Here is a 14,006-nt window from a genome sequence, read left to right as displayed (position 1 = left end):
TTAGCTCAGCTTCAGCTGAGAAAGAATTCAAGGCAGTGTTTTGTAGTGCTTGACTCTCCCCACAGAAGTGGTTTTTTGGGGGGGATGATCTAATTCTTTGGATAGCTTACTGTTAATCCTGGAAGTCCGATTGGACCTGTTAGGCCTAGAGGTCCTGGCACCCCCTGATCACCTTTTTCTCCAGCTAGGCCATCAAGACCCTATAGAAGAAGAAAAAAATATTTATTTTTAAATACTGTATACCAGGGGTCGGCAACGTGCAGCCCATGGGCTGGATACGGCCCATGAAGACCGTTTTACCAGCCCACGAGCTGCCCCCAAACCGAGCCGCCCGCTCGGTGAGTCCCTCATGCACTGCACTAAATTGGCGCAGCACGGCGCAGGGACTCGCCAAGTGGCACTGGAAATCACGTCTGCACATGGCCAGATGCCGAAAATCGCTTCTGTGCAGGCACGATTTTTGGCAACTGGGCATATGCAGAAGCTATTTCCAGCGCCGCGGACATGCGCAGATGCGATTTCCAGCATTGCACTGTGCTGGCCCGGCCCACAGACGATCTCTGCAGGAGTGATCCGGCCCACGGCCAGTAAGCTTTGCCAACCCCTGTACTATACCATGCAATAGAAAAACATGAGCGCACTGCTGGCATTAACAGAGTATTGAGACCCAGGTACTGAGGGGGCTGAACTCAGCGCTGGCAAACAGCTGTAGACAACACCCTTTGTGGCCTTTACTCGCAGAACTTTAGCACATTCCTCTCTCTAATGTGTTTCTTGACATGTCCCTAGTCAACAACTCACTAGGCAAAGGGCCTGGGAATGCAGTGTAGATGGATTTATTCTGTAGAAGCAGCAGCAGATGTAATATAATGAAGAGTGTAATTGAAGAACATTTATAACCCACAATATCTTTCAAATGAGCTCTAAGTGGCTAACAGGAAAATCAGTAAAACAATACACAACAAATTATAAACAATAAATCTTCCTGTTCATTTGTTGTTTTGCTTTTGTAGTTTTATTGTTGTGTCTTATATGGATTGGCCTTGTAGGCCACCTTGAGGGCATTTGTCCAAAGGTGCACAAATAAATAAATGGGAGGATTTCACCCCATTATGGCATCCCATTTATGAGTGTGACCCTGAAGTTCATAGAATCATAGAATTGTAGATTTGGAAGGAACCATGAGGGTCATCTAGTCCAACCCTCTGCAATGCAGGAATCTTTTGACCAATATGGGGCTTGAACCCATGACCCTGAGATTAAGAGTTCCATGCTTTTGTGTGTGTGTGTGAGAGAGAGGGGGGGGGGCGCTGTGTGAAAATATGTGTCCGCACAGGATGGAGGGGAAATATGTAAGTCCATCCCTCTGCTCCTTCCACACCACTGCAAATTACTGTGAATCTCTTCTTAGAAAAAAAAAATCACATGAAAACACATTTAAAGTTGTCAGTTTTTCACCATCTTAGTCTTGTAGAAAGCTATGCTAAACAGAGAGGCATTCCAAACTTACTTCAAGATAAATGTGTGTAGGATTTGGATTTCTGCCTGCAAAAATCACATTGAGTTCATTGAGAAGAACATTTGTGTATTTAACTTGTGAAGAAAGAGGTAGACCCATCAGGAAGGAAGATAAGGCAGGATCTTGCCTTATGACAATTCAGTCAGGTTTTGAAGTCTCCAGGCCCAGTTTGGTAAAACATACAATCTGGAAGTTCTGATATCATATGGCTAATCGCAGGTATGTACTCAACAGCTGCCATAGATCAGGCCAAGCACTTGGCAAATGGAACCACCAAAAGCATTATTGTTTTATGGAAACAGTTTAAATCAAGATCATCATCAGCGCCTTTTATAGTAATTCCAGTTTTAGAGAGCAGATAATCTCACCTTCAGTCATTTGAAACTGTGACCCATCTATTTTCGTGCTTGAAAGGACAACCAAATTAATACACTCCCATTACCTAGCCCTTACCTTTTCTCCATCATGTCCGGGAGGACCAGGCAGGCCAATTTCACCCTAAGATGCAGAAACCAATGGGGGGAAAATTGTGAAGGGCTATTTCACCTCTTTGTGTGTTAAGCATGGGAAATGATGAAAAACAACTCTGCAGGTAGAGGAATCATAGATAATTATAGCAAACTTCACTCTTCAGGTGCACAAGAGAGTGGTATCAGCAGGCTTGGTGGGGGAGTTCCAAGGGTTGCATAAGAAACAACAACAACAACAACAAGCTTTAGATACAAACCTTAAGGTATAGGAAAACACCAAACAACCCAATGAGGACTGAGCATAGTCAGTGGCTACAGAACGTTCTAAGACTGCAACCTGGAAATCTACACTGCACATTCAAATTCCCCAATGCAGGGAGCATGAAGGAGCCATGACCACTCTCGCTTGTTCCAATCTTTTCTGGCACCTGTATTTCTTGCAGTAGATCTAGAGTCTGCTTATTATGACAAGTGGAGAACAGGAGGGAGGTTGGGAGGATGGGGAACGCTAAGAGGGGGACTTGTGGGGAAGCCTGGGTTGTCTTCTGCTTGCACTGGTAGATTTTTAGCCAACAACCTGGCAGTCCTATTCATTTGACAATAGCAGTGCCCTAGAACTACCACACCACAGAGGGATTTGCACAAGAGCCAAGTTTGGGGAAGAGGTTTTCTAGGATGGGAACCTCAGGGAAGAAATGCAGCCTGTTCCCCCAGCTGTGCTGATGCCTGTGTACATACTACTTTTCCTCAAAGGATTCTGGGTGCTGTAGTTTACCCCTGAATTCTTTGAGGGGGTAAATGTGCTTTGAATGTATTTCATAGTGTGTACGCAGCTAGTGTCCACTATATACACCTAGTGGCATTTAACTAACAGAGGCAATTAAAGTTCAAACCCCCCCCCCCAGTTTTGTGTTATGTTTCCTTTATGGCCACTGAGAATGAAGTAACTGCTCTTCCCTGCCATAGCATAGATGCAGCACAACCATCAGGCATAAAAACATGTTTTAAATTATGCTTCAGAGTGGACTTACGTTGTTTTTTTTAAAGCAAATTTTATGTGGTAAATTAATTTACAACCAGCTGTGTCATCTATCTGGCTTGTACCTAATATGCACTTGCCTCAGGTCTAGCAATCAGGGGGTAAAATGTAATGTGCAGAAAAGCCTTTAGAGTGCAGTTAACAAAAAAAGAAGTTTCTTGCGTCAGACATTATCCAGTTTTAATTTTCATTTATAGAACATTTCCCCTTAGTAATGGAATGCACAGCACCACCTCATACTAAAACTAGGTTTTTATTATTCTGCAGTTATAAAATGTGAGATATAATGAGTAGGAAGAAAGGTTTACAACTGCCTTTTCATTATGGAGTGATGAGGATACACAGGGAAAATAACTCTACTGGTCATGTAGTACATTAATGCTTACACACGATCTTTTTCAATTACTGGGTACTCAGGAGTAAGTTACATTGAAGGTACAGGTGGGTAGCCGTGTTGGTCTGCCATAGTCGAAACAAAATAGGAAACAAAATAGGAAATTCTTTCCAGTAGCACCTTAGAGACCAACTGAGTTTGTTCTTGGTATGAGCTTTCGTGTGCATGCACACTTCTTCAGATACACTGAAACAGAACTCACCAGATCCTTACAATGAAGGGACGTAGGTGGCGTTGTGGTCTAAACCACAGAGCCTAGGGCTTGCCGATCAGAAGGTTGGCAGTTCGAATCCCCACAACGGGGTGAGCTCCTGTTGTTTGGTCCCAGCTCCTGCCAACCTAGCAGTTCGAAAGCACGTCAAAGTGCAAGTAGATAAATAGGTACCGCTCCGGCGGGAAGGTAAACAGCGTTTCCATGCGCTGCTCTGGTTCGCCAGAAGCAGCTTAGTCATGTTGGCCACATGACCCGGAAGCTGTCTGTGGACAAACGCTGGCTCCCTTGACCTATAGAGCGACCTAACGGATGGGGGTACCTTTACCTTTACCTTAAGTTCCATTGAACGGGGCTTGTTTTTGAGTAGATGTATATAGGATTGCATTACAAGGTCCTAATTATTAGTAAGCTTGGAGCATAATCACAAGTTCAGCATTTTTGAATTTAAATGAGAGAGAAACACATGTAGGCATCTATTGCACTGAAACCTTATGGGCCTTAAAGTGTTTTATTTTTGCTAGATCATGCCCAAGTCATTTTTAAGGAATCTCAGGTTGTGACTCTTACCTTCTGTCCAGGTAGTCCTGGAGGACCTGCGACACCAGGTAGTCCAGGAGGTCCCTGATGAAAGAAAAACTCATGTTTATAAAATAACTTGCTTTCTTCCTTTAAAAATGAAAACATTGCAAAAGTAGATACTTCTTAATGGTAACAGCTTTTTGACAGTGGACCAGGCTGCCTTGGAAGGTGGTGGGCTCTTCTTTTACTTAAGCAGAGGCTGATGGACAGCCATCTGTCAGGGATGCTGCAGCAGCGTCTTGCTTTGCTGATCCTGCGCACTGGTTGGACCAGATGGCCTCCTAAGCATCTTCCAATGGTTGCTGATTCTACCCCTTTTATGAAACAGAACTTTGTTTATAAACCCCAGTGCATATAGGAGGAAAGGTGACTCACCATAAGAGCCAAGGTTCGTATCTCCTGGAAAAAAAACCCAAAATATATATATTGAAGTTTCTTCTTGAAGAAGCAACTCTCTTCCTTTCACCTCCAAACTAATGCTTAAACAATTAACCGCACTTTGCATGAAATGTTACATAGGTTTTATTTCCATTCTGGAACTTCAAAATAGTTTTTACACTATAATTTTCCTTTAGGGAGAACAGCAGCTTTACAGCATCTTCATAATAATCTATGGGCAAGACTCAACCCTGCAAATGTGAAGGGACTTCCTCTTCCCCTCCCCTCCTTGCAGAGGGTCTCCCAGCCCTTTGGATCAGATGAAGAGGGGCATCAATGGGAACAGGGAATCCACAACTGGATATACCACGCTATATGTTTACAAATGTCCAAGATGATCAGCTGTTACAGATGCATAGAAGAAAGCATCCAAGTTGGCATTCCTAATCTGAAACCAGCACTACTTCAGTACCCTGAAATTCAAAACCATTTCTCCCCAAACAAGCAATTTCCACGCAGCTTTCCCTGTACATATACTATAGACCTGGTTCCTACAGCCCTTCAAGTGGTCCTTTTATAGTTCAATGCTTTAGACAGCCATACTACTGATTAGTGTACACTGCTCCCACCCATCATCAGTCATCAGGCTGCATTGAACTCATCACTTTACTTGCCTATTTCTGGTGCACATGATAAAGTGCCCATGATAAAGACCAGAAAAGAATAGGTTAATATGAGGTACAAAATGGAATTTATTAAGCAGACAAGAAATCTTCGTTGGGGGGGGGAACCCATTTCAGAGAGTTAAGCTCTTATTCAAAATATAAGTATTGCAAGAAGTTCTTTACTGATTCCTACTGCCTAATGGGTTTATAAACATCTGTTGTAGCTAGGTAACAAATCTGAAACATCTGCAGTATTAATCTGGCAGGTGGGGGACTATCTTATTACTGCTGCTATGTCTGTACAACTCTTGCAAAAAGTGATCTGCTGGCAGGAGCTATTCAGGCATATTATATAATAATGCATTTTGAATTAATATCCTCTTTGTCCTAGCTGACAGCCTATTGGTAGGGTATAAAAGAGATCATGTATGGCATTGAGAGCTGATCACCGAAGAATTGATGCTTTTGAATTATGGTGCTGGAGGAGACTCTTGAGAGTCCCATGGACTGCAAAAAGATCAAACTTATCCATCCTTAAATAAATCAGCCCTGAGTGCTCACTGGAAGGACAGATCCTGAAGTTGAGGCTCCAGTACTTTGGCCACCTCATGAGAAGAGAAGACTCCCTGGAAAAGACCCTGATGTTGGGAAAGATGGAGGGCACAAGGAGAAGGGGATGACAGAGGACAAGATGGTTGGACAGTGTTCTCGAAGCGACTAGCATGAGTTTGGCCAAACTGTGGGAGGCAGTGGAGGATAGGGGTGCCTGGCGTGCTCTGGTCCATGGGGTCATGAAGAGTCAGACACGACTGAACAACAACAGCAAAAAGAGATCATGGAGTGCAGAAGTTAGAATACTGAGATACATGCTGAATAGCATTGCAGTGTACAGTCTGAAGGCAAATGAGACTAACACCTTGCTGGAGCTAAGCAGACCTCCTCAGGTATTAGATGTGAGAAACGGAAAATGTCATGTCCCTCCTTTGACTGAGATATTCTGTGGTCTTGGAGATTCAGACAGTCGTTGGTCATCTCCATATCTTGCATTCAGAGCTGTAGGTCTAGCATATTTTTAGATAAGGACCAAGACCCATAGCTTCCTAACATTCCTTGCGATGTCAGTAAGCTTAGGGCCAAAAAAAAATGTGATGCTAAATGCATCACTACAACAAATTAAACCAAACTTTTAAAAACTAAATAAGCAAGTGTGGGTTCCCTATCACTGACATTAGCTCCACAGGCCCAAGAGAATAACCCTTTCTATCCCATCATGGTTTCAAAGAGAATTATCTCCATGTGGCAATGGAAGTTTTGCTCCTGGGGTTAACAGCAACTGCGGGGGTGATTTTAATTGGAATCATGGCAGGGGAATAAAGAATTTTAAAAAACTCTCTCTATGAGCCACAGTTCTGATTTTGTTCATGTTTGCTATTTAAAAAGATTCACAGAACTCGTAGTCACCTGTTTAGCATCATGTATAGTTTGGCTGGAAATTTACCAACATTGTAAGGAATGGATATCAGCTCCGAACATCAAAAGAAAATCTAAAATAAGCTAGACCTACTAATACAGTATGGTGTTTAGTGCCACATGTAAGTTTGGCCCTTAGTGGACATCTGGATGGTTTTATACTGAAGCCTACTTCTCAGTAAAGTCTAAACATCACTCAAAAATCTTATTATTGGTTCATGGTGGCTGCATTATCTTTTTTCAAGGCATGTTTTTGCATGCCATAATAGGCCTTTTCAGCTTTGTCCAGTGAGTTGGAATTTGCTAACACTCCCCAAAGTAGGACTTCTGTTCATGCAGTGGTTGGGATTCTTTATGCATATTCCAGAGGAATGTCACACTTTTGCTGATCTCCTTTAGATAAAAGATGCTGTTTTGCATGCAGTGGAACAAGGAGATTGCAAACTAATCCTACCATCTTCAATAGGTGACTTCACCAGAATCCCCTCTGCATTCTAAAATCTGAGTAATCCTAAACATGAATGATCTCCATATCATGATCCAGTGCTGCTCAATCACTGGCTGTGATTGCAATAATCTGTATACATAAATATAACACCCAAGTCTCCATTCTATAACTTCTACAGAGGTACCGGTAGCAATTAACTGTATGACAGGGGTGCCCAAACTTTTTTCAAAGAGGGCCAGATTTGATGAAGTAAACGTGTGTGAGGGCTGACCAAAGTTGTTGAGCTTTTTATAGGATTGAAGTTGCTGAGCTTTTTTAAGGATTTTACCCCAGGACATATACTGCCACAGGGGCCAGATTAAATCGACCAACAGACTGGATTAGGCCCCCAAAACAGACTTTGGACATGCCTGCTGTATGAGATGGTCACTTGTTGTAGCTAAATCAGCATGAAACAACCTGTTACTCTTCAAAAAATATCACCATAAAACAAACAAATAGGTCATTGGAGCAACACATGGTGCACACCTGTGTTGTATGTGTCAGCTTAGTTTATTACCTGTAAAGCTTCATTGATATTGCCATTGTAATCTACCATTTCATTCTTTCCTGGTTCACCCTTGGGACCCTGAAAAATATTAAATAGGTGGTTAGAAACCAGAGTTTCCATCTAGATTAGAGATACTTCAGTGCTTGAAAGTTTCTCTTAAGTATTCAAGTATCTTGAATAGAAAGCCCCAAAGGAGAGGACATCCTTCACAGAAAAATCGTATAGTGCAGTTATAAGTGTACACATAGTCAGATTCTAACCCACTCTGGAATAGTCTTCAGTAAGCATATCTTCCTCTACCGGCTTGCCGATCAGAAGGTCGGCGGTTTGAATCCCCGCGACAGGGTGAGCTCCCATTGCTTGGTCCCTGCTCCTACCAACCTAGCAGTTCGAAAGCACGTCAAGTGCAAGTAGTTAAATAGGGACCGCTCCGGCAGGAAGGTAAACGGCGTTTCTGTGCACTGCTCTGGTTCACCAGAAGCAGCTTAGTCATGCTGGCCACATAACCTGGAAGCTGTACACCAGCTCCCTCGGCCACTAAAGCGAGATGAGCGCCGCAACCCCAGAGTCGTCCGCAACTGGGGTCCCCTTTACCTTTACCTATTATCAAGCTGTGGTTCATCTGGCCAAGAACAGGTGGCGCTGCAAACTACAGTGTGATGACAGCTTGCCAAAAACACACAAAACACCCCTTAGTGGAAGAGGGCAAGGTGGAGGGAAGAAGTGGCCCAGGTGGGCAGGTGAGCCTCAGAGGAACAATCAGTACAGACTGGAGCAGCTCCCCAGCAATTGCTCCCTAGTCCTGTTTTGCTGCCACTGCCACCTGCCACTCCCCTCCTCCTTACCCTCTTCAAGGGCCGTTCCTGCAGTGTAGGGAGGGTGGGTAGTGAGCTGTAAGGAAAAGGGGCTTTGTTGAACTGTAAGAAGTCAGGAGATTTTTCTTGTGTGGTGGGGAATATAAGGGGAGGAGGGTTGGCAAAGTCTCCAGGGATTGGGAAGTAGGTGGAGCTGGTGAGCAACCCAAGCACAGATGCAACCTACACTATGTATATAAAAGAACAAGGAGAATTTACTCACCTTTGGTCCTGGAGGTCCAGGTAATCCAGGGGGTCCAGGTTCCCCTTTACCTCCTCCAAGTGCATTGTCAGAATCTCCCTTATCTCCCTAGATAGACAAATAAAGAACAGTGGTCAAATGAAAGTAATGTTTGTATTTCTATAACAAGGCCTTTTCTGAACGAGTGAAGGGGAAGAAGTGATAAACGAGAAGGTATTGCTGCTAATACCCCTTAGTCAGTTGATTGCTGACATTACATATACTAATTGTGAAACCAGTTAGCGAAACCAGCACCATCCACACAGGAGGAGGAGAAACCTACGGATCTGGAGAAGCCAACCAGTATTTAGGAAATATAAAACTGAATAGGGGAGGGAGCAAAACAGATCAATGAGTATTAATCATGTTCATTGGGTCTGGAAGGCTGACTAAGATGTAGCTCTTCTGATGGACCAGTGTTGGTGGTCCCACATGCCTCTGAGATTTGGCCCGCCTTTCCAACCCCTTAATGTGGTTGGCCTCCTTGGAAATCCTTGCCAATACAGTGGTACCTCGGTTTACAAACTTAATCTGTTCCAGAAGTCCGTTCTTGAACCGAAACCATTCTTAAACCGAGGTGCACTTTCCCCAATGAGGCCTCCCGCCACTGGTGCCCTTCCACTGTTCGGCTTCTGTTCTTAGACCGAGGTAAAGTTCACAAACCGGGACACTACTTCCAGTTTTGCAGAGTTTGTAAACTGAATGGTTTGTAAACAGGGTTGTTCTTAAACCGAGGTACCACTGTAGAAGTTTGCTTTTGGGCATCTTCTGGGGAAAAACAACAACCACTGAATTATTCAAACAGGTCTTTCAGTTCTGAAATCCTTTGCCAACCAGCTATCACTGATGTGTTGACATTTTTACTATAATAGTGTGTTTTTAGTCTGTATACCGCCTTGTGGATATTTTATATGAAAGTGCGGCCTATAAACATTTTAAATAAACAAATGTACAAAGATCCGACCAGTTAAATATTTTTCTCCAGTCAGATTATTTGCTGTTTTTATGCAAGCATAAAGATGCATACTTGGAGGTGCCCTGTTCCCTGAATGTTTCGGTGCAAGCAAATAAAGAAAATTTACCTGTTACCACATCCCCTTCCCAGGTAACAAAACAAACCTTTTGCCCTATGGTTCCAGGAGGTCCCGGATCACCAGGTTTTCCTTTCTCGCCCTGTTGGTGAAATATACACATGGTTGGATACCTGCTGCAATTATTGGTTTAATTTGCACTAGGATCAGCTGAATGGCTGTAAATCTATCTATGGGCACAACTTGGCAAGTATGTCTACAGCTTTATTCCTGTTCCTTTGCTAGTTTTCCTTCTGAAGAACCATTGTTTGCCTTTTGATTCTATATCACAACATGGCCATGTTTCCATTTTCTTTTACACCAACACACTGTGTGTGTGTGTGTGTGTGTGTGTGTGTGTGTGTGTCTGTGTGTGTGGTGTTTTGTTTTTTAAAAAAGTTCTGGCTATAAGAATCTTCTCTCTTTCAAAGAACATGGTTCAAAACTAATAACCATCTTATGAACTTTCCAATTTTGAAAGGCTGCCTTTCACAAACATCTTGTGAAGAAACCATCTTCACAGGACAATCATTTATCTGATGGTTTGATATTGGGGGTCAGGGACCAGGGACCAGCAGGTGCATCACAGGTACCAGAATCAAGGTGATGTAATCCTGTATATGTCCAAGATCATTTACAGTGCCCATATGGATGGCTTTATACCCTTGTGTTATACCCAAGTAACTAAGCTTGATGAAACAAACAATATGGGTGTTCCCATTTCAGTTATCTAACACAGAAACACCATTATCATCCCTAGTCTCTGGAAAGTTCTGGACACCTGTTGCAACCCAAGTAAGGGCTTAGCACACTTCCTCTTGTCCCACTTTGAGCTAATGCGCAATTCAGGCTTTTTCCAGATTGACATTTGCTCAACTTAGAGCTAAAGAGCGGGGGAAAGAGCAGGAAAACCACTTGAACCATACTTTCTAGGCATGGGACAAGCGGAATTATGGATGAGCCCTCAGTGATTTTGCCAAGTTTCTGTGCAGGTGTGCATGCTTCACAGAGGCATAGCTGGGGCGGTGGGGGGCACTTACAGTGGTGCCTGCAGTGCGCCCAAGCCACACATGTCTCCTGGGAGTGACACGGTGGCTCGGGCATCTGCAGGCCCTGTACTCCCGAAACGGAAGCGTGGAGCTTACAGCCGCCTACCACCTCCCCCTCAGCCGCCTTACAGCTGAGGGAGAGGCGGTGGCCTGCCCTGGCTCAACTCCACCCAGTGGGTGGCTCCCCCCGGCCCCATGGGTGGCTTGCCTCGCCCCTGGGTGCAGGGCACGTACGCCGCTCCAGGTGCCCGAATGGCTAACTATGCCACTGATGCTTCAGCTATAAGGAGAGATCACTCCATAATACAAAAGGGTCTGTGGGCTGAATGCCCAAACATTTTGAGTTGTGCCTTTGCATTACATAAAACCAGCATTCAGTTGCAAACAAATTCATTTTGATCTTTTTATGAGCCACCTTTGGCTTACGCTCCGAAGGCACTGTGCAGTTAAAAGAACAAACAAGAACAACACAAAAAATCAACAACAAAACAATGTAAAACACAGAAACAGCAGCATCCATCCCCAAAAACCAAACTAGACATCAAACTGCAATTTAAATCAGCTATTCAACACACCAAAATGCCTGGGAAAATAAACAAAGGAATTTGCTGCCAAAAAGACTTTATAATGAGTGGTGGGGTAGCTAGACCAATAAAGACATTGTAAATACAAGGTCAGATGGTTGTGGGATCCAAACAAAGGCCTTGAGGGAAGACCTTGCATTTTGGGTAGACTCAAGTGGGAGAGAGTAGTCCTTTAAGTAGCAGACCCCAAGTTATCCAGGCAATAACCAGCACATTCAAATGTGTCTAGAAAGGAACCAGCAACTATTATAGTTATTTAAGAACTGGTAAGATGCAGTCCCTATAGGTAATACATTGTAGCTGCTGTGTTTCATAGTGCATTTCACGAGTCCACACTAAACGTTATCAGAGCATCAATAATTGTGGCTGGACAATCTCAGTCTAGCAGGGGTTGCAGCTGATGTTCCAGTGACAGTGCTTCATCAATCAGCAGCACCAGACTTTGAACTCCAGAAACTACAACCTCATCCTTAGGGAAATGCAACCTAGTCTGTTCTAATTATTTGAGCTGGTCAGAATGCATTTTTGCTCAAGAAATGTCTGGATTTCAAAATAGGAAACTTGATTTAAATCATATTGATCACACTGATTTATAATAGTGCCAGCTGTACAGAAGGCTATCTTGAGACCATTTATTCTGAAATCATTCCATGTACCACAGTGAGAGCCCATTTTTGTAAATTTCTGCTTGACGGCTGGATCACATGGGTATGAACCATATGAGTGACACATTGCTTAATGGGAAGGGCATCACTAACAATGCACGTGCAAGCATGATGTATAAAATAGGTCTGAGAGTTAACGAGGGCAGTTCCCTTTATGGCAATAGGCCTTTGGAAGGAAGGGAAACAGAAGGGGAGCACGGAGATTGAGGAAGAATGAGCCAAGTGGTAGGGCAGAATGAAGTACTGAGAGCTGCATGGAGCAAACCTGATTATCTGACCGCTGAAAGTTCTGTCTGACTTTCCTTTCCAACTGTTTTCTACAACCAAAACAGCCTTCAGAGTTAAACCTCAACAGCTGAGATTCTCAGGATGCCAACTTCTGTTCTAGATATAACTGCTTTCTGTGTCTGCATGGTACACATATGCAGTGGTCCAAAAGGACAGGGCAATAACACTTTTGAGTACAGATGGAAATTGTTTACTCAGAGGGCCATTTTCATCTACTATCTGGATCTGCAGTGGAGAAGTTGAGTTCACTTATATTTCAAAGTGCACACAAGCCATTAAACGGAGTGCTTTATTTTCAAATTAAGTTGGGAAATGTGAAGAGTTAATAAGCTGCAGCCAGAGCTAATACTAATCAGTTGCATGGATTTTGCTATCTTCAAAGTCAGAAGCAATTGCATCCTCTTATAAACCGGCATCCCAGCATACTTCCAAATCGTCCTGTCCTCCCATCATAATATTTATCCTGTTTGTTATTCCAAGGGTGAAAGCAGACACAATATATAAACATATTTCTTTCAGAAGACTGCTAATATTTGAGTATTCTGAACAGGGGTGCTTCAAATTCTGGGTTTAGTTTTGGGGATACACAACACACTCCACACATGTAAGAAATAGGATAAATGCTTTCTTTGGCAAGCATGAAAATGCAGCTCAAAGCAACCTGGTCAAGGTTTGGGGGAAGGACAATACAAATAAGCAAACCAAGCTCTAGCATTTGACAATGACCTACCCTCTGCCCCCTTTTCCCTGGCAAACCTGGGGGGCCCATCTTCCCTGCAACTCCACGTTCACCCTTTATTTGGAGGATGGGTAAGAAAAGGGAGGCAGAGAGTAATGTCTGTTACACTTGACTGGTAGTCTCCAAGCACAACATAGCCAAACCCTGAAACACCTAAAAGAAATAGCAAACTTGCTAAAACTTCTACTTTTGTTGCTGATAGCAACAACATCAGTAGGATTTATATAGAATTTTAAAGTGGTGAAAACACTTCACACACCTAATCTCAGTAATCTACACAACAACCCTGTAAAGTAGGTCATTACTGATGCCCTTCTATTGAAGCTTGGGGAGGAGATCTAGAGCTAGGATATAGTAGCTCCATAGATAGATAGATAGATAGATAGATAGATAGATAGATAGATAGATAGATGATAGATAGAAACGTCTACAGACCCTACGGTGTTCACTTGTCTCCTGCTGGGGAGGGGAGAGGAAAATAGGGAACATCTCTACTGAACAAAGTATTCACATCCTGATTATAACACCAGATCTCCTTAAGAGACTTAAAATAAAACATAGACAAAGCAGACTAAGCACAGACGTTTCTTTAAGTGCAATACCTTTGCTCCTGGAATCCCTGGCTCACCCTGCATTAGGAAAAGATGGAAAAACAAACTGAGAGAAGAGAGGAGAGGGGTGATTCTTTTACTTCCAGCACTAACAGGCAGAGTAGGTGACCATTCTTTGAAGAAGACCTCATGCCAAAGCCCCACTTTAGCTTTATTTCGATTTGCATTTACATCTGTCT

General features: G+C 43.2%; 1 protein-coding gene across 48 annotated transcripts in view; it reads right to left on the bottom strand.

Annotated features, from left to right (window-relative positions):
* Positions 1-14,006, bottom strand: part of COL13A1 (collagen type XIII alpha 1 chain) — a 170,638-nt gene that overhangs the window by 25,992 nt on the left and 130,640 nt on the right. For 34 of the 48 annotated variants that reach the window (XM_033149055.1, XM_033149061.1, XM_033149009.1 and 31 more), the window contains 9 exons: positions 13,819-13,845; positions 13,208-13,270; positions 9,941-9,994; positions 8,804-8,890; positions 7,736-7,804; positions 4,591-4,614; positions 4,204-4,257; positions 1,973-2,017; positions 111-200 (listed from right to left, as the gene is read on the bottom strand). In XM_033149055.1, the coding sequence (XP_033004946.1) occupies positions 111-200; positions 1,973-2,017; positions 4,204-4,257; positions 4,591-4,614; positions 7,736-7,804; positions 8,804-8,890; positions 9,941-9,994; positions 13,208-13,270; positions 13,819-13,845 (513 nt within the window). The remainder of the gene's footprint in view (positions 1-110; positions 201-1,972; positions 2,018-4,203; positions 4,258-4,590; positions 4,615-7,735; positions 7,805-8,803; positions 8,891-9,940; positions 9,995-13,207; positions 13,271-13,818; positions 13,846-14,006) is intronic. The other 14 variants (XM_033149019.1, XM_033149027.1, XM_033149029.1 and 11 more) reach the window with 2 other exon arrangements.

This window comes from Lacerta agilis, chromosome 5 (genome assembly GCF_009819535.1).
Source record: "Lacerta agilis isolate rLacAgi1 chromosome 5, rLacAgi1.pri, whole genome shotgun sequence".
In the NCBI taxonomy this organism is placed as follows: Eukaryota; Metazoa; Chordata; class Lepidosauria; order Squamata; family Lacertidae; genus Lacerta; species Lacerta agilis.
The sequence above is the reverse complement of the archived record's forward strand: the minus strand, read 5'-3'. Positions and strand labels throughout refer to the sequence as shown.